The sequence below is a fragment of the Cebus imitator genome, unplaced genomic scaffold (assembly GCF_001604975.1).
Source record: "Cebus imitator isolate Cc_AM_T3 unplaced genomic scaffold, Cebus_imitator-1.0 Scaffold6, whole genome shotgun sequence".
Lineage (NCBI taxonomy): Eukaryota > Metazoa > Chordata > Mammalia > Primates > Cebidae > Cebus > Cebus imitator.
In genome coordinates this window covers 10,447,063-10,466,486 of record NW_016107321.1, presented here as the reverse complement: position 1 = coordinate 10,466,486, position 19,424 = coordinate 10,447,063, and the positions used below count along the sequence as shown (strand labels likewise).

General features: G+C 41.9%; 1 protein-coding gene across 2 annotated transcripts in view; it reads right to left on the bottom strand.

Moving 5' to 3' along the window:
• The window catches only part of CNKSR3 (CNKSR family member 3), a 108,423-nt gene that overhangs the window by 6,457 nt on the left and 82,542 nt on the right, over positions 1-19,424 (bottom strand). For both annotated transcript variants that reach the window (XM_017538869.2, XM_037742067.1), the window contains 4 exons: positions 16,954-17,013; positions 12,174-12,242; positions 11,771-11,917; positions 2,526-2,650 (listed from right to left, as the gene is read on the bottom strand). In XM_017538869.2, the coding sequence (XP_017394358.1) occupies positions 2,526-2,650; positions 11,771-11,917; positions 12,174-12,242; positions 16,954-17,013 (401 nt within the window). The remainder of the gene's footprint in view (positions 1-2,525; positions 2,651-11,770; positions 11,918-12,173; positions 12,243-16,953; positions 17,014-19,424) is intronic.

Genomic DNA, 19,424 nt, shown 5'->3' with positions numbered 1-19,424 from the left:
AGGGTTTTAAAATATATATCCAAACAAATATACTTTTGAAAAGACAGCTCTAGCTTTCCTGTGCTTCTGTGCTATAAGTGAGTCTATTTACTTCAGCAATCACACGTTAAAGAATGTTCTATCAAACCGTGTTGCTCATGCCAAGAGTCCTATCTTTGCCCAAATCCAGCAAAAAAGACTCTTGATGTATAATGAAGTTGTTAGATTTGAAAACCATGTCAAAAGACACAAAGGAACCTTTATAGTAACCAACAAAGAGTGATTCTTTTCTGATCTAAATACTGTAAAAACCAGCAAAAGTTGGATCACCGATTCCATCCTAACTCTAGCTACATGTCAGTTTAAAGTATAGGATTAACTTGAGTCCAAGTTACCAGCTGATTCGTTGTTTTACACTTAGTAAATTCCATTAGGTGAATCAGGACAAAACTACTAGACAAAATATAGAATCAACTGAGTCCCAAAGGAATCCACTAATCAGCCGTGCCTGTGTGTGGTATTCCCAGGTGAGCTGGCACCCACCCACCCCTCCCACCCACAAATACATGTCCTTTCATAACTTTAAACCTGGCATATAACTCCCCACTCACAAAGCTCTCATGGCTCTTTTCTCTGTAATCCATTCACATTTTTTATTCCTCAGAAAATCCTTCATGAGTGGTGTCTGTGCACTCTCAAAATCATCTCCCCAAGTGGTTTAATCCAGTTCTCGTTCTAGCCCCAGGCTCCTTTATCTCTTACTATGTATATACCACCCCTTTGCTTGCCATAACTCCAGCAGCCCAGACAAGAACATTCTGGATCAAGGGAGGGCATCTTCCTCCAGTTTCTGATAGAATAATCCACACATTAGTCATCAATGGAACACCGTGCTCTCTATGTGCAGAGGCAAAGACTACCTGTAACTAAACACACTTAAGATCCTGCAAACCAGAATGCCCCGATCACCTGAGGTACATTCTCTATAGGCTGTAGTAAGTTCTGAGTAAAGCAAGACTCAAGGAAGAGGAAAACAATGTTCAATCTCTGCACCCAATACAAAAGAAACACAATGAAGGAAATACCACAACTTCAAATGAAAACCAACCAACAAAAAACTCCAATATAAAGTAAAAATGTCACTGTAATAAAATCCAGCCTGGACTTCCTTTGAATTGTTGAATAAGACCCTAGCAGTTCTGTAGGGGCAAGGATTGAGTCTATTTTGTGTCAGATGGTAACCCAGACCCATTACTCTCAGGAAATATATGTTGAATATATGAGCCAGATTGTCTAGTTTTATCTACATACATAAACATGTAAGTTGATAAAAACAAGCCTAGATCACACCTAAATCATCCCATACACCCTATATACCACCCTCATTATACCAGACAGTAAGTTAGCCATGAAGAAAGGAACTATCTTTAAGAATTTATGGTACACACACACAAATATGAAATGTTCACACCTACACTCACATGGATTTGGGTTTTTTTGGTTTGGGTTTTTTGTTTTTGAGACCAGGTCTCACTCTGTTGTCCAGGCTGGAGTACATGGTGTGATCATGGTGTATTTCAGTCTTGACGTCCTGGGTTCAAGTGATCTACCACCTCAGCCTCCTGAATAGCTAGGATCACAAGTGCACATAACCGCACCTGGCTAATTTTTAAAATTTTTTTGTAGAGACAGGGCCTCTCTATGTTCCCCAGGCTGGTCTTGAACTTCTGGCTTCAAGCAATCCTCCCGACCCAGCCTTCCAAAGTGCTGGAATTATCGGCATGAGGCACCATACCAGGCCACATAGGCTTTTTTTAAAGTTCTGTGAAGAACACATCTTTCTCAGCAAAATCAAGCTGCGACTCTCATTAATCTCACAGAAATACTCATAAACTACCCCCACAAGATGAATTTACCATGGAGTTAATGAAATTTAACCTGCAGGGTCCCCTCAACAGACCCTTCCAAGGCCCCAGGAAAACACATGCTTTCAATCACTTTTCAAAAGTAAGGGATTGCTATATCCTTTTCTTTTTTGAGACAGGATCTTGCTCTGTCTCCCAGGCTAGAGTGCAATGGCACAAACTCTCCTCACTGCAACCTCCATCTCCTGGACTCAAGCAATTTTCTTGCCTCAGTCTTCTAAGTAACTGGGACTACAGGCATCTGCTACCACACTCGGCTGATTTTTGTATTTTTTTGTAGAGATAGTTTCACCATGTTGCCCAGGTTAGTCTTGAACTGAGCTCAAGTGATCTGTCTACCTCAGCCTCCCAAAGTGCTGGGATTACAGGTGTGAGCCACCACACCTGGCTGATATTGCAATATTCTTTTCTCAAAAGGGCCCTCCCCACCAAACAGAACGTAGATTTGTCCCTACACTCTTATAAAGTAAGGCTGACCATACTTTTAGCAGGCGTCCAAGATTCAGCCCTGTCACACACTGCAGCTCAGCAACTTCCTCTCTCAAGATCCTCTTTTCACACCACCAATGACAAACTACACCAACAGGAACAAGCATACCATAACAATAGACAGCAACATACCGGGGAGAGTAGGGAACAGCTGGCGGAGGAGGAATATAAAGATCCAGGATGGCTGACTTCTCCTTCTTCAGCGAGGTATCCATAGTGCTTTCAGGGGACTGGGTTGTCGTGGGTGGAGGTGAGGTCTGAAACAGGAGCAACACGGTAGTGCAAAGAGTGGAGGTCAATTTGGAGATGATTCTTGGTATTCATTTCCCCTCCCCCAAACCAACACCATCCCTGTGTCTGAACAGGGACTGAGGTCATTCATGTGTTTATGGATATTAGCAATATTTAACTTCTATTCTTCTTTGAAACCCTTAGAATTAGCTGAGGGATATGAAAGACTATATATAGTGGCATGAAGCAGAGCTTTTGGAGCCAGGTGCCAGGGTTATGATTCTAGCTGTGAGCAAAATTACTTAAACATCTGTGGTCTTCCTTTCCTCTTCTGTAAAGCAGTGATACTGACAATATCTCTTGCATAGAGCTGCAGTGAGAATTAGACGAGTTATTTCATAAAAATTACTAGCAAGGCTGGGCACAGTGGTTCATGCCTGTTATCCCAGCACCTTGGAAGGCCAAGGTGGGTGGATTTCTTAGGCTCAGAACTTCAAGACCAGCCTGGGCAACGTGATAAANTTTTTTTTTCTCTCTCTCTCTTTCTCTCTTTCTTTCTTTCTTTCTGTTCTTTTTTTGGATATAGCCTTGCTCTGTCACCTAGGCTGGAAAGCAGTGGTAAAATCATTAGCTTACTGCAGCCTCAATTTCCTGAGCTTATACAATCCTCCCACATCAGCTCCCTGAAAAGATAGGACCACAGGCATGCAAAACTATGCCTGGCTAATTTAAAAAAAAATTATTTTATAGAGATGGGGTCTCCCTATGTTGCCCATTCTGATCTCAAACTCTTGGCCTCAAGCCATCTTACCGCTTTGGCCCAAAGTGCTGGGATTATAGGCATAAGCCACCACACTCAGCCACCCATTTATACATTTCCATTTCTGTCTATATGCCTTCAGGTCTTGGGGGATCTCCTATTCACATTTCAACTTGCAACTTAATTTAAATCACAAAAGCATGAAAAAAATTATTCTCTTCTCTCACATCTTCCCACCCTGATGCCTGGACTAAGTGCACCATAACAGCTTGTGCAAGTCTCTCCCACAATGTATGACAATTCTCTCTCCCACTAGACTATACGCAGTTAAGCTGAGACCATGTTTCATTCATTCATTTTTGAATCTTCAGTGCTTAACATGTTGTCTCGTACATATTACATATGCAATAAATATTTGAACTAAATGTCCTTCTCTGCTTTAAAAACATCTCAGGTTCTGCTTAATGATTTCCAGTGATTAGTCAATATATCTTTCCAGACTTTAATCAGCAGAAAAGAAATGCCTCATTGAAGATATTTCGGGTTGGATTTTTTCTTTAAGCCTAAGCATCTGAAAGATACTTATATACCGGCTGGGCACGGTGGCTCACGCCTGTAATCCCAGCACTTTGGGAGGCCAAGGCGGGCGGAACACAAGGAGTTTGAGATCAGCCTGACCAACACGGTGAAACCCTGTCTCTACTAAAAATACAAAAATTAGCCGGGCATGGTGGCGGGTGTCTGTAATCCCAGCTACTTGGGAGGCTGAGGCAGGAGAATTACTTGAACCTGGGAGGCGGAGGTTGCTGTGAGCCAAGATCGAGCCACTGCATTCCAGCCTGGGCAAGAGTGAGACTCTGTCTTAAAAGAAAAAAAAAAAGGAAAGATACTCATATACCTAAATACCAACTATATACTTTCATTGAGTAGTGAGAATACAAGTGATTTTTAATTTTTCCTGTTTGTGAAACATTTGGCAAATTACTACAATAGATGTACATTACGCAATAAAAGAAACAAATGGTAAGTGTTCATGCAAGGACAATTTTTAATTTAACTTGCAAATTAAAATACTCATTGGCAATAAGCTGGGTTTCTATAATTTCTGATTTGGTAAGAGTTTAGCAAGTGAATACAGAAAAGGCAGAAGTTGAATGAGCTGGTTATGTTGCAATGCAATTAGTGATAGGTCGTTGTTATTTCAAAAAGTTTGTTTCAATCAACAAATATTTACTTAGTACCTATGATATGCCAGGTACTATTTGAGATGCTTAGGCTGCCCATAAACCTAGCACTTTGGGAGGCCAAGGCAGTAGAATCGCTTGAGGGTAGGAGTTTGAGACCAGCCTAAGGGAACACCGCAATGAACCAAACAGGTCAAGTCTCTCACACAACTTACATTCCCTAGAGCAGCAATCCCCAATCTTTTTGGCACCAAGGACCAGATTCGTGGAAGACAATTTTTCCAAGGACCAGGTTTGGGGGTGGGGTATGGTTTCAAGATGATACTGTTGCACCTCAAATCATCAGGCATTAGATTCTTATAAGGAGTGAGCAACCTAGATCCCTCGTGTGTGTGGTTCATAATAAAGTTTGCACTCCTATGAGAATCTAACGCTACGGCTGATCTGACAGGAGGTGGAACTCGGGCGATAATGCTTGCCTTCGGCTCACCTCCTGCTGTGCGGCCCAGTTCCTAACAGGCCACGGACCAGTACCGGTCCGAGGCACAGGGATTGGGGGACCCCTGCCCTAGAGTAAATCAAACTACAAATTCAACAGGATCCCTTAATTCTTTCGTAAGAAGCATTGAGTCACTACTTGCATGTAACACTATATCTTAAAAAGAAAATATGGGTGGAAGTATAGCCAACATCCAAGACCACCCCCAAAATATAAACAAACTATATACAAATTGGAAAATAAACCCTGAGATCCTCTTGTGAGTGATGTGGCAACAGGATTCTCCCTAAATAACTGTGGCTCAATGCTTTTCTCGCATTTTTTTTTTTTTTTTTGAGACAGTCTCACTCTATTACCCAGGCTGGAGTGCGGTGGTACACTCTTAGCTCACTGCAACCTCTGCCTCCTGGGCTCAAGCAATCCTCCCATCTCAGCATCCCAAGTAGCTGGGATTACAGATACATGCCACCATGCCTAGCTAATTTCTGTATTTTTAGTAGAGATGGGGTTTCACCATGTTAGCCAGGCTGGTCCAAAACTCCTGACCTCAGGTGATCTGCCCACCTCGGCCTCCTAAATTGCTGGGATTAGGGGCATGAGCCACCCCTCTCAGCCCTTATTCACTGTTTATTGTTGAGTATGTCACAAAACATCTCTGTGGCCCATCTATAAAATGAGAATAAATAGGGACAAGAATAGTATCAAGATAGGGTGGCTGTGAGAATTCAGTAAGAGAACACATGTGAATAACTTAGGACACTGCTTTCCCATAGTAAAGACACAACCTTACACCATTTATTTTAGATATGCATTCATATATACAAGTCAATCTTAATTTCAAATCCGCACAGCTGAATTTGAACTCCGTACTGGTCTCAAAGGACGTCGTTTGTAATATCTCATGTGAGAACTTCAGTCTTACCTCTCTATAGTCTAACAATGACAGTGATTTCTCTGGTTGGTAGAAAGAATAGCAAAGAAATCTTATAAGGCAGCAAATACTTGGTGAAGGCCAGTGAGACTATGCTAAGCTCTAGGCAGACATAAAAACTACCTGTAGGCCGGCCATGTTGTCACACACCTGTAATAATCCCAGCACTTTGGGAGGCTGAGGCAGGTGGATCACTTGAGCTCGAGCTCAAGACTTTGAGATCAGTCTGGGGAAAATAATGAAATCTTGTCTCTGTTAAAAAAAAAAAAAAAAAAAAGCTACCTTCAACCCTACCCAGCCTGGTTGTGGTGGAAGAGGTTCCTGAAGTGAAACTGTGAACTGATTCTAAGAATGGAAAGGTCTGAATAGCCAGTGTGATGGAGCTAGACACGCTCATCAAAGAAGACAGTTCATTTTCAGGAGCGTTACCAAGTCACAGGGGCAGGGACTGAACTTTCAGTCTTCCACAGTAGAACTCCCATATTTTAAACCTTGGCCACTAATGCATAATCTATCAATTCTAGTCAATTTGTAATTGATTGACATGTCAACATGTCAATCTTGGACGGTATCTGAAAACATGAGGCCAGGATCCAGATTCTCCAAATCTTAGAAGCAAAAGTAAACTAGAGCATTTCTACAAAATAGATACTCCCTGAAAATACACACATTGATAATTCCTTCTTTATCAGTAACTCTCATTTACCAGGAGTGTGGCATCAAAATGGAGTGATGGGTGCCTTTTCTATAACAGGACAACACACATGAGGCTGAAAAAAGACTGAGAGCTAGCTCTCTTCTGGGAATGGTGGGTGCCCAGGCACAAAGAATGATGAATGGAACACAGAAAAACACCCAGGGCTGGGAGCTAAGTCTATGGAGTATTTGTCTGCCAGAGTTTATATTCTGAAAATATCCTGAGCACATCACGAGAACACTTGGTAGCTAAGCCCTAAAATGATGTCTGCATTTTCATGGTAATTATCCCCCTGGGTCACAAACAAAATTAGGTGTTTCTCTCGCCACCACTTCTTCCCCAAACTGCAGTTAGTGGAACTCAGCAGAAAAGCAGGCAAAACCAGGGAACATCACAGAGTGTCCCTTCTCAAGTGAATTTCCAGAAGTCAAGGGACTAACACTAGCCTGTACTTTAAAAATTATTTTCACTCATGTTCTGAACATATCATGTGAATTTTCCTCCATCGCCTCTAACTCAGTTGTGATCAAAATACCTAACATCTCTTCCTTCCAAATGGCCTCTTTTCTGACTTTCCAATTTTTGTCACCACTCAGGTTCCCTGCCACATTGGACACCTGCTTCTCCTTGGCCTTGTTGGTCCTTCTCACCCTTACCCCAAAATCTTTTCTAACAGTCAACACTAACAATGAGAAGAGCATGGCTTAGAAAGATTACATACCTTGGCTAAGGGTCCCTCAACAGCTGGTAAGTGGCAGAGCTGGGATTTGAACTCAAGTGGTTCAACTCAGAGGCCACGTTTGTTACCACTAGGCTGTGCTGCTTCCTGAGCCCTCCTGATGTTCTTTCCAGTGGCCTCTAGCATTCCTAGTCTTTCACTGAATCACCCATCACCAGCCTTGCCCAGGACTACATCCCCCTGTATCTGCCCTATACAATAGCCTCCCTTCTGGTGGTTCTTAATGTTTTGATGTTGTTATGGCCTGAACTGTGTCCCCTAAATTTTCTATGCTCAAATTCTCACCCCCAGTGCCCAGAATGTGACTGTATTTTAAGACAGGGTCTTCAAAGACATGATTAAGTGAAAATGGAGGTCATTAGGGTGGGCTCAATCTGACATCACTGGTGTTCCATATGATTAAGACATAGACATATATGGAAGGAGGACCACACGAGGACAGAAGACCACCATTTGCACGCCAAGGAGAGAGTCCTCAGAATGAAGCCAACACCACTGACACCTTGACTTTGAACTTCTACCATACTGTATGGCAGCCCTAGCAAAGTAATAGAGTTATTAATGCAAAAGCAGCTGTCAACCTGTCACCTGTGGGAGAAAGCCCATGCTCCCCAGCCTGGCATTCCATACCTCCCACTATGGTCTCAGGCAACCAGTTCAACTTTATCTCCCTCCCTGAGCTCCAGAGAGTCTGAGCTACTCATTCCTTGTGGTAGAAGCTTTGGAAGCCACCTAGAGTCTCTCTACCACCACTACCTCTCCATGCTGCTGGGAGTGTCAGCTGCTAAAGCGCATAGCTGCCCCTTCTTGGAATAACGGCCCTCAGCTGGCAAAGCTGCCTCGCCCGAGCCAGGCCACCAGAACCCGGAGTGGTGTGGCTCCACCAGGATGCTTGGTCCTGCATTACCAGGTCAAGGCTACGCTGCACCTGAGAGGCATCCTTCCTGCTTCCCCGTCATCATTCTGCCTTCCTCTCTCCCTTACCAGTTTTACATGGAGCACATACCCTCAAAAATTGCTCTCACAAGAATGTGCATCTCAGACTCTGCTCCAGGAAACCTGATCTAAGACACCGTCCCCTTCCCTGATGGTGGTCTATCTACGTTTTGTGGGCAAATGTGTTTAAAGAATCGCATTCATCTCCTCTATGATACAGGCTCCCATCTGCTAGTGAAAATCCCACCCTCCCTTCCAGGCTCCAAAGTGCTCCCACCTCACAGTCCATACCTCTCTTTCCTTCAGAACCCAACATTTACCTCATGAACCAATTAGTGGGCAAAGCTAGTATCTGGCAGGCACTCCTTCAATTACCTATGAGGAATTAGCACCTCTGTAATGTTAAGTATCATATTCTGAGAATTTGAAAAAAATCTAAGCAATTTTAAATTTTACACAGACCAATGCAAACAGAAGCAGCTGTGGTAAAATCAATAGGCTCAGTTATGGGCAATGAATTTTTGGCTCTGACCCCAAAAGCACAGGCAACAAAATCAAAAACAGACAAGTGGGATTATATCAAATTAAAAAGCTTCTGTATAGCAAAGGAAATAATCAACAAAGCAAATTATCGACAAGGTAATAACATAGAAAGTATCTGCAAACCATAAATCAGATACGGGGTTAATATCCAAATTATATAAGGAGCTAAAAAGCAAAAAAACACACAAATAACCTGATTTACAAATGGGCAAAAGACCCGAATTGACATTACTGTCGCTTTTTGTTGTTGTTGTTTTGGAGACAGGGTCTCACTCCATAGCTCAAGGTGGACGCAGTGGTATATTCAAGGCTCTCAGTAGCCTCCCAGCCTCAAGCCATCCTCCTACCTCAGTAGGAGGCAAGTAGCTGGCACTACAGTTATGTGCCACCACACCCAACTAGTTGATTTAAAAAAAATTATTGTAGAGACAGGGTCTTGCTTTGTTGCCCTGGCTGGTCTCAAACTCCTAGGCTCAAATGATCCTCCTGCCTTGGCCTCTCAAAGTGCTACGATTACAGGTGTGAACCCCCACACCCAGGCCTGAATGGACATTTCTCAAAAGAAGATAAACTAATGGCCAACAGAGATGTGAAAAAAATGTTCAATGTCACTCATCGTCAGGGAAATGCAAATCAAAACCACAGTGAGATAACAGCTGGCACCCGTTGGAAAGGCTACTATCAATAAACAAAAGATAAGTGATGATGAGGATGTGGAGATGCAGAAACCCTAGTGCGTGGCTGGTGGGAATATAAATGAGCGGAGCCGTTATGGAAAACACTATGGAGGTTCCCTGAAAAGCTAACAAGCAGTCTCACTACTGGATATACATCTAAAGGAAATGAAATTAGTATGCTGAGGAGATACCTGCACCCTCGTGTTCACTGCAGCATTATTCAAAACAGCCCAGACATGGAATCGACCCAAGAGTCCATCAACAGATGTGTGGATAAGGAAAATATATCCATGATGGAATGCTACTCAGCCTTAGAAAAGAAGGAAATCCTATCATGTGTGACAACAGGAATGAACCTGGAGGACACCGTGTTAAGTGAAATAAGCCAGGCACAGAAAGACAAATACCACTTATATGTGGAATTGGAAGAAAAAAAAAAATCGAACTCTTAGAAGCAGAGAGTAGAATGGTGGTTGCCAGAGATTGGAAGGAGGGGGATTGGAGAATCCTAGTCAAAGGGTACAAAGTCTCGGTTAGCCAGGAAGAATAAGTTCAAGAGATCTACTGTACAGCGTGGTGACTACAGTTAATAAAAATGTGCTGCATGCTTGAAGATTGGTAAATTGCTGTAACACCTTTAGATTTTAAGTGTTCTCTCCACAAATAAGTATGTGAGGTAATGGATATATTAATGAGCTTGATTTAGCCATTCCGAAATGTAAACACATTTTGAACCATTGTGTTGCACAACATAAATTTATACAATTTGTATCTGTCAATTAAAAAGTAAATTTTCAAATATGTTTGGTTATTATTTATAAACTGACTGTAATTATGTTCCCCTCTTGCCCTACCTTTACTGAGAGTTTTTGTTTGTTGGTTTTTGTTTTTGTTTTGAGACAGGGTCTCACTCTGTCACCCAGGCTGAAGTGCTGTGGCGTGATCTTGGTTCACTGCAACCTCCGCCTCCTGGGTTCAAGTGATTCTCCTGCCTCAGCCACCCAAAATGCTGGGATTATAGGGTGTGAACCACCACACCTGGCCTCTGAATTATTTATTTTTACCTCTCCTCTGTGACTCCTATAGATATTTTCCAGTCCCTTGCCTCATAAAGTTTCAAAATTGATGGCTTAAGACTACTGTTCTTCCATGGGAAGATATACAATAACATCAAAAATAGTTACAGATAAACCATAATCTCAATCTTCTAAAAGGGCATTATAAGGTTATTGCTTTTCATTCTTGGTTTTGGAAATAAACACTAAGGACCAATGGCATAACAAGGAGTGTGACCAGCCCATGTGTCAGTGATAAGGGGGCATACTGTTTGAAAAGAATTTAAATGAAGCTCACTTAAAGTCAGTGTGTCTTCTATTATCAGCACAGATTGGCAATGCTACATCATGTCTAAATAATGGTGTGATACTGCTTCCCATGGGGTGGACTGCACTCCCCATCCCCAACCCTGCCTTGGTAAAGTGCTGCTGAAGACTCAACCCCATGTGGTCTCTCCAGGATTAGTGTTCAAACTGTATACAGTTATGTAAGTATGTGTTTGAAACGAAAGAGGAGGACTAGAAGGAACTTTCTGCAATGATGGAAATGTCCATCTCCGCACTGCCCGATACGGGAGTCACTAGCTGTCTGGGACTATTCTGCATCTGAAATGTGGCTAGCAATCCTGAAGAGATGAACTTTTTTTTTTTGAGACAGTCTTGCTCTGTTGCCAGACTGGAGTGCAGTGGTGCTATCTCAGCTCACTGCAACCTCCACCTCCCGGGTTCAAGCGATTCTCCTGCCTCAGCCTCCTGAGTAGCTGGGACTACAGGTGCACGCTACCACACTCAGCTAATTTTTGTATTTTTAGTAGAGACAGGGTTTTACCGTGTTGGCCAGGTTAGTCTCGATCTCTTGACCTCATGATCTGCCTGCCATGGCCTCTCTGAACTTTTAATTTCATTTCATTCTGTAGATAGTCACATATGGCTACTGGCTACCATACTGTTCCATGTACATCTATAATTTATACTTTCACATAGGTGGGATTATGGGATAATTACATACAAACTCCTGAAACCAACCAATCACTTTCAAATTTTCATCTCTTTTGGAGACAAATCAGATACTCGACATAGTTCAGGTGCTGATGCTGAATGGAGCTTACAGTTAATCCTAGATACCTGTACGAGAGGTGGCTTCCACCGCAGGTTTTTCAGCGGGGCAGGAGCGAAGTTGAAAGACCCGGTGGGGCGCTTCTTCAGCAGTAACACAACTCCTGTGGGATTCTCTCTCAATTTCTTCACCAGATTTTTCAGCTGCCATCCCACCTTCAAAGAAAGAAAATGGGGAGGGGAGACTTGTTCATGAATAATGAAAAACCGAACCTATGAATTGATCTCAAGGAAATCAGAGCTATGAGCAAATACCCAGAAACAAAATAGGCACAAATATGTTCATGTTCGCACGACATAAAAGAATGAAAAACAGGATATAAACGGCAAATTTTAAAAATTTAGACAAAATGGTTTTAGATGTTATTAAAAGTTCTAAGGGGGGAAATTAAGTCACAATAAACAAACTCACCACAGTTTGCTGATTAACTTGAATGACTTCATCACCAGCATGAATCTTCTGAGATCTGTCTGCAGGAGACTGAGAAGAAACAAAATAACCTGACTTAATTCTTTTAAACCTTCTATTTCTTCTTTCTTCCGTAGACAATTAGCAACTGAAATAGCATTTTCTCAGGAAAAATAAAACAATGCACCTTATTCCCCTGAGACTACACAGTCTACAGGACCTTACACATGAATACTGTGTTATCCATTTCATTAGTGTCGGTTATAACCAATAAGTTGTCGGTTAGAACAGCCAGGTTCGGCTAATCTATCCAGGAGAGACTGGACATACTGTCTTTGTTTTTTTTTTTTGTTTGTTTGTTTGTTTTTTAAGATGGAGTCTCACTCTGTCACCCACGCTGGAGTGCAATGGCAGATCTCAGCTCACTGCAACCTCCACTTTCCGGGTTCAAGCAATTCTCCCACCTGAGCCTCCCGAGTAGCTGAAATTACAGGCATGCGCCATCATGCCCAGGTACTTTTTTTAGTAGACATGAGGTTTTACCATGTTAGTCAGGCTGGTCTTGAAAGCCCAACCTCAGGTGATCTGCCCACCGTGGCCTCCCAAAGTCCTGGGATTACAGAGGCACGAACCACCACAGCCGGCCTGGACATATTGACAAAATGATTGGCTGATAAAAGCTATTGGTTCATCTACACCACGCGTGGTGGCTCACGTGTGTGATCCCAGCACTTTGGGAGGCCAAGGTGGGCAGATCACAAAGTCAGGAGATCAAGACCATCCTGGCTAACATGGTGAAATCCCATCTCTACATTAAAATACAAAGTATTAGTTGGGCGTGGTAGCACGCACCTGTAGTCCCAGCTACTTGGGAGCCTGAGGCAGGGGAATCACTTGAACCCGGGAGGCAGAGGCTGCAGTGAGCCAAGATTGAGCCACTGCACTCAGCCTGGGTGACAGAGTGAGACTCCATTTCAATAAAATTAAAAAAAGAAAAAGAAAGCTATGGTTCATCTAAAAAATTCTTACATATGTCCTTATCAAAATTAATCTCATAAAAACTGACCAACTGTTCAACACGGAAAATCACCCTTGTAACTCTGTCATCTCATTTTCTTATTAAAACTAAACATTGTTCTCAGCCCATCTTCTCTTATCTATTATTGCAATGTTGTTAAAACAGAAAGTTGGTGCAACAGAAATTGCTTTAAAGAAAATGAATTTAGTTTTCATTTCCAGATTACATTAAAAAATGAGTCTTCAGTGTCAAACCAAAATCCAGACTTGTTTTCCTTCAAATAATGCCTAGTTATTAAGTCACCACCACCACAACAAAAATATATATAAAGGGATATAATCCATTTGTCACATATTTTGCTCATGATGTTCTTGTTCATATAAGCAATCTAGAACTCTTTATGATGAGGGAATCTCATGTATGACTGAGAAAAGAAGAAAGGGTAAGCCTTGGATTTCAAATTCTAGTCAAACAGAGTATGTAATTTTCTAACTTACATAACCGGCTGAATCTTCAAACAATTTCCAACTATCCAAAAAATAGCACCTTCGAACACAGGGGGAGGGACAGCAATGAGACCCAAGACACACTGGCTGAAGTTTCTCTAATGTTGTGACAGGCTCAACAAGAAATTAACAAGAAGCCCTACACTGTAGAGATATTCCCTTTGATCATATCCAGACCCCATGCAAGGCCCTGGTAACTGTGACAGTTATTTGTGAAAACATTTAACCTGCTACCATAACTGGCAGTGCTCACCTGAGAGACCAGCCCATGTTCATCTCAAGTTTCTTGCATCACTTAAAAAATGAATTTCTCTACATTCCTTTCTGTCCCTGTGTGTCAGATGTCTAAACTACAGTTAAAGGTCTACTTTGGTAATTCTGATCCTAATCAGTCCAGTCCGGTTAATCTTCCTGGGTAAGGGATTCATTTAAGATAAGCTTCACTTTACAAAAGATAGCCCCAAGGCCAGGAAGTCCCTGTCTCTAGATGTGTGATCTAAAAAACGGACTGATGTCCTGAGTTGACTTCCCTTCCTCAGGATACTTTTGCATTCATTTCTCAAGTGTCCAGTCAAGTGATTAAGAGTTGTGCTTGGCAGAACCCTGGTAAAGAGAGAGCTTGGTACCAAAATTCTCCCAGGGCAGCAGCTCTTGCCTATCTTCACCATGAGGAGGACTACTGAAAAATGATGCTTGTGCTGGTTTGCTGCAGAAGGGTCATGACCTAGAGAATAATGCACCCATTCTTCAGAGGCCAATCTAACTCCCACCTGATCTCAGGGGTGGAGAATAAAAGTATGGATGAGGTTGTGTCAAGACTCCTATCAAGGTCTAAAATAACATCAAAAAAAAAAGAAGATAGAGAAACACCAGACACTGTTGGTCTGGCTTTGGAATGATCCTGGTCTTTCAGATAACCTTCAAAGAAATGGACTGAAGGCCTGAGATGGCTGCTGGCATTGCGTCAGCCTCAAGTTCAAGATTGAAGAATATGGACATAATTCACTTGTGAAAACAATGGGTGATTTTCATCAACTGCCACACACCAGACTAGGCTTCCATTAAAACATTCTGGTGGAGTCTCTGTCATCCCAGCTGGAGTACAATGGCAGATCTCAGCTGACAGCAACCTTGCTTCCTGGGTTCAAGTGAATCTCCCACCTCAGCCTCCCCAGTAGCCGGGATTAAAAGCATGCACCACCACACCCAACTAATTTTTTCAGTAGAGACAAAGTTTCACCATGTTGGCCAGGTTGGTCTTGAACCTCCAACCTCAGGTGATCTGCCCTCCTCAGCCTCCCAAAGTGAAGTCATAGCAACCTTAAATGACAGCCAACAGCTGACCTGGATCTGGCACTTTCTACTGCCATTTAAGCATAAAAAACCCAACATTAAGAATAAAATATCCAGATTGCGCCCAGGAGAAGTGGATTCTCACCTAACTTCCCACGCTTGTCTAGAAGACTTAAGACTTACTTAGTCTAGTGTCTAGCACATTCCAGGTACTCAATAAATGCAAATCAAATGACTAAAGGAATGAGTGACATTTTCAAGTGGATTACCAGATGGAAGAAGACATGTTTTCTTTTTTGATCTCTAACAAGATGGTAGCCACCACTCCCTGAGAGGACTTCCATACAGTCCTACATGGGAGTACCAGGACTGAACCTGAGTCTGTCAGCCAGTGTTACAATTCTGGTAGGAATTCAGGGAATGTATCGTTAATGATATATGTTATTTCATTTAATTCAAAAGCAGCTTTGTTTAGTCTGTCACTGAACTCTCTTCTTTAAAAAGGAGGATAGCGCAAGAGGAAGGAAACGCTATGCCTTCTCCTTCTGAGGGTAATTTTGTAGTGCTCCACGTGTGGATCCAAGATGGAAATTGCTTCAAGAAAACTCAACAGAGTCGAAAAACACACTGGTCCGGTTAGTCAGACGACGTAATCACCAAATTGCTGGATAGCAAAACTTCAACTCTAAAAATTGAAACAATAGTCACCATGTTTCTGATCTATACAAACAGATATGGCTGTGCTCTTATCATGGCTGAGCTGCAACGCACTGAGTCTCGATCAAGGATGAAGGAAGAATCATGTGCTAAATCATGTGCCTTTTCTTCAGCACCATCCCCAGCCTAAAAGCAGAGCTTCCTCTGCTGTTACTGTCTAGGAGGTAACATGGTACAAAAACTCCTAGCGACTCTCAGGGCTTCCTCACTGTAGCTCAACAGAGAATGCTAAAAGACACTATCATTTCCTACCCAATCATCTACCAGAAGCATCCAGTGTATTTATAATTCATTGACTGCCTTAAGCAATATCATTTTCTCACTACAAAAATCAAGTGCTTATCACAGACACTCAAAGATCATGCCATTTGCCTTTATCAAAAGACCTAGCAGCTGAAGCTCAAAATCAGACACATATTTCCACCAAACAGATTAGAAAAGCAGCTACTAAAATTACCCCTAATTTTAGGAATTATCTCCTCCTGTCTTAGCTGATTAAATAGGTTAATTCCCCAAATACATGCTTCTTTCACACAGACACAGGGAAGCTATTCAAACATTTTTAGTTTTATATCAATGTCTTTCAAAAGCAAGACATATTGTAGATTGCAAGTAGAAAGCATTCAACTAGCTATACTTCTCACAAATGCAAAATGTTTGAGGGGCTAAAGACAACCCTACACACAGCAGAATTTCCAGAAGGAAGTACACAGTGTACAAACATCTCTCACAGTAGAAACAGACCACTTTTCCCATTCAAAGGATGGGGAGAGGGGACTCAATTTCAGTATCATGCCAAATATTATTAAACACAACTACAAAAATGTTATTAAAAAAATCCTGAAATAGCTGCTTTGGAGACATACAAATTCCATTAAATCAAAAAAATTATATTTTATACATACGGCCACCAATCCGAATTCTTATAAGAGTGATTCTCAAAAACAAAAAGATCATTGCTTTTGTATTTATGGCTTAACACTTTCAGGGTACAAAATGAATGACTAAGACAAGGGTAGGGGTAAAAACTGGGCAAGGTACATGAATAAGAGCAATAAAGGGCAATTTAAATAATAAATTGAGAACAGCTGGTGACAAGCAGTATTCTATCAACAAAAATAAAAAGCAGGCACCCACGCTCTCATCATAATCAAACAGCATGCACACATTTAAATTCAAAGTATAAAGACTGTGGATCAAATTTGTTTAAGCACACAACAGCTTTTACACTTAATGAATATACACTTACATTTTCTGTGGTTCCAGTAATCACGTGTAACCCATCATAGGTTGATTTGATGTACATGCCCTGGAGGAAGCCACAAATATATTAACTCATTACTCCCACATTTAGAGATATAGCCCCAAGTGAAACTAAAACTTATAAAACATTAACAACAGTCCCCTCAAAACAATACTCATTTTCAAGCCTCCTGACACATGGAGAAACAAGATCCAAAGGATGGTGAAGGGGAGCTAAACAAACTGAAATGCTGGTGAAATAAACCATGTGATCTCTTTGATTCTGTAATCTGTGTACCAGGCACACAGAATTATGCCACAACTCCGAGGATGTGGGAGTTTTCTTAGACCTGCAGAATGAGTGAATGAGTGAGGCACTTCAAACAAGAACCGTTCTATTATGTTGATGAGACAGGGTCTTCCTATGTTGCCTAGACTAGAGTGCAGTGATGCAAACACAGCTCACTGCAACCTTGAACTTGTGGGTTCAAGTGATCCTCTCACCTCAGCCTCCCAAGTAGCCAGGACTACAAGTGTGTGCCACCACACCCAGCTAATTATTTTATTTTATTTTATTTACTTATTTTTGAGACAGTCTCGCTCTGTCACCAGGCTGGAGTGCAGTGGTGCGATCTTGGCTCACTGCAATCTCGGCCTCCTGGGTTCAAGCGATTCTCTTGTCTCAGCCTCCCGAGCAGCTGGGACTACAGGCATGCGCCACCACGCCCAGCTAATTTTTTGTGTTCTTAGTAGAGATGGTATTTTACCATATTGACCAGGCTGGTCTCCATCTCCTGACCTCCTGATCCACCTGCCTTGGACTCCCAAAGTGCTGGGATTACCAGGTGTAAGCCACTGCACCTGGCCTATTTTAATTTTTTAATAGAGAAAGAAACTCCCTATATTACCCAGGCTGGTTAACATAGCGAGAATTATCCTGGAATCAAGTGATCCTCCTACCTTGGCCTCCCAAAGTGCTGGGATTATAGCCGTAAGCCACCGCGCCCAGCCAAAGAACAGTTCTTTCTTGACCATCTCTTTGTCTAGGGACACGATACATTCATTTAAATTTGGTATCAGCAATAACTGCAGAGTGACTATTAAAGATACTAATAATCCAGACAAGGATGTATGAACAAAGATTGTTAAATAACCAAGCATAGGCAGCAAATTAAATCACAGACACCCCTCCTTTAACGGAAATGTAAAGGTAAATGAATATTCTCTCTCCTAAGAGGCCTAAGAGGCAAACTCAGAGGTGAATACCTCACTGAGTGATACACTGAATGTATCACTGAGGAATTATTTCTGCAGTTGGACTAATCATGTGTAAATTTTTGTGAATTAAACTGTTAGAAGATGGGGAAAGAGAGCAACAAGTAGACCAGGCAAAAAGTACTTGCTCATCCTGGTATCTCTGTGGGAACAATGTGGCCCCTCCTCAGAAAGTACACTGCAGCCAGCCTGCTCAGCAACCTATGCTAATCTATGATGAGAGTCCCATCAAACACTAACGCCTTCAGGTTCTCCCCACTCCTCTCCTAACCTGTTACTGTCATTCACAGATTATATCAGCTTCTCCCCTACACATGGTACTCCCCTGTCCCAGGGCCCAGCTTATACAACTTTACCATCTGAAATGACAACTCCATTTCTGCCTACTCAGGGCATTTATCTGCTTAAATATTTGACTATACATCTGCCTCTAGGAAGTCCACCCGGTTTAAACTTAACCTGATATAATCCATCATTTGCTTAGAAGCCAAGTAGTACCAATATGCAAATTTCTGGTCACTAAGAATATGGGCCTGTCGACAATTGGTTGATTTTTGTTTTTCCTAAGATCAGAGACTGCCTTACTATCTCCTGATAGCTACCTATGCATGAGACACTTCTCCCCTTCCCCATCTTCTCCTCTTTCTCATCATGATCGTCATCATCAATACCAGCAACAGTAGCTGCAGCCACCATTAATGCACATGTACTATGCACTTGGTGCCTGGCACTTGGCATTCATAATCTAATACAATACTTTCAACAACCCTATGAGGAAACTGACATGTAAAGAGCTTAAATCCCAGCTTAAGCTGGGATTTAAACCCAGCTCTCTCTGACTCAAAGCCTCTAAGCTAATTAATGAGCTTCACAGCTTCTTCACAAAAATTTCAGCAAATTAATCCCATAGGAGGCATGCTAGGTACTAGGAGATCACCTGTATGTAGTCCCACAGCCTGCTATTATATAGCTTATGTATTACTTACAAAACACTTCTAAACCCTTCTGAAGAATCACTGCCTTCAACCAGTCTCTTCTAACATTCATCCTAAGTGCTAATACAGACTTTCAGAGAAGATGCTGTTTCTTTGCCAAGAGACCATCTTTACTTTGTGTAAATGTTTTATACCTCCTTGCATTGCTAAATCCTAAAGATAAAAGTGTTACCTTCAAAATATGGCTATACAGTTTTTCAACTGTATT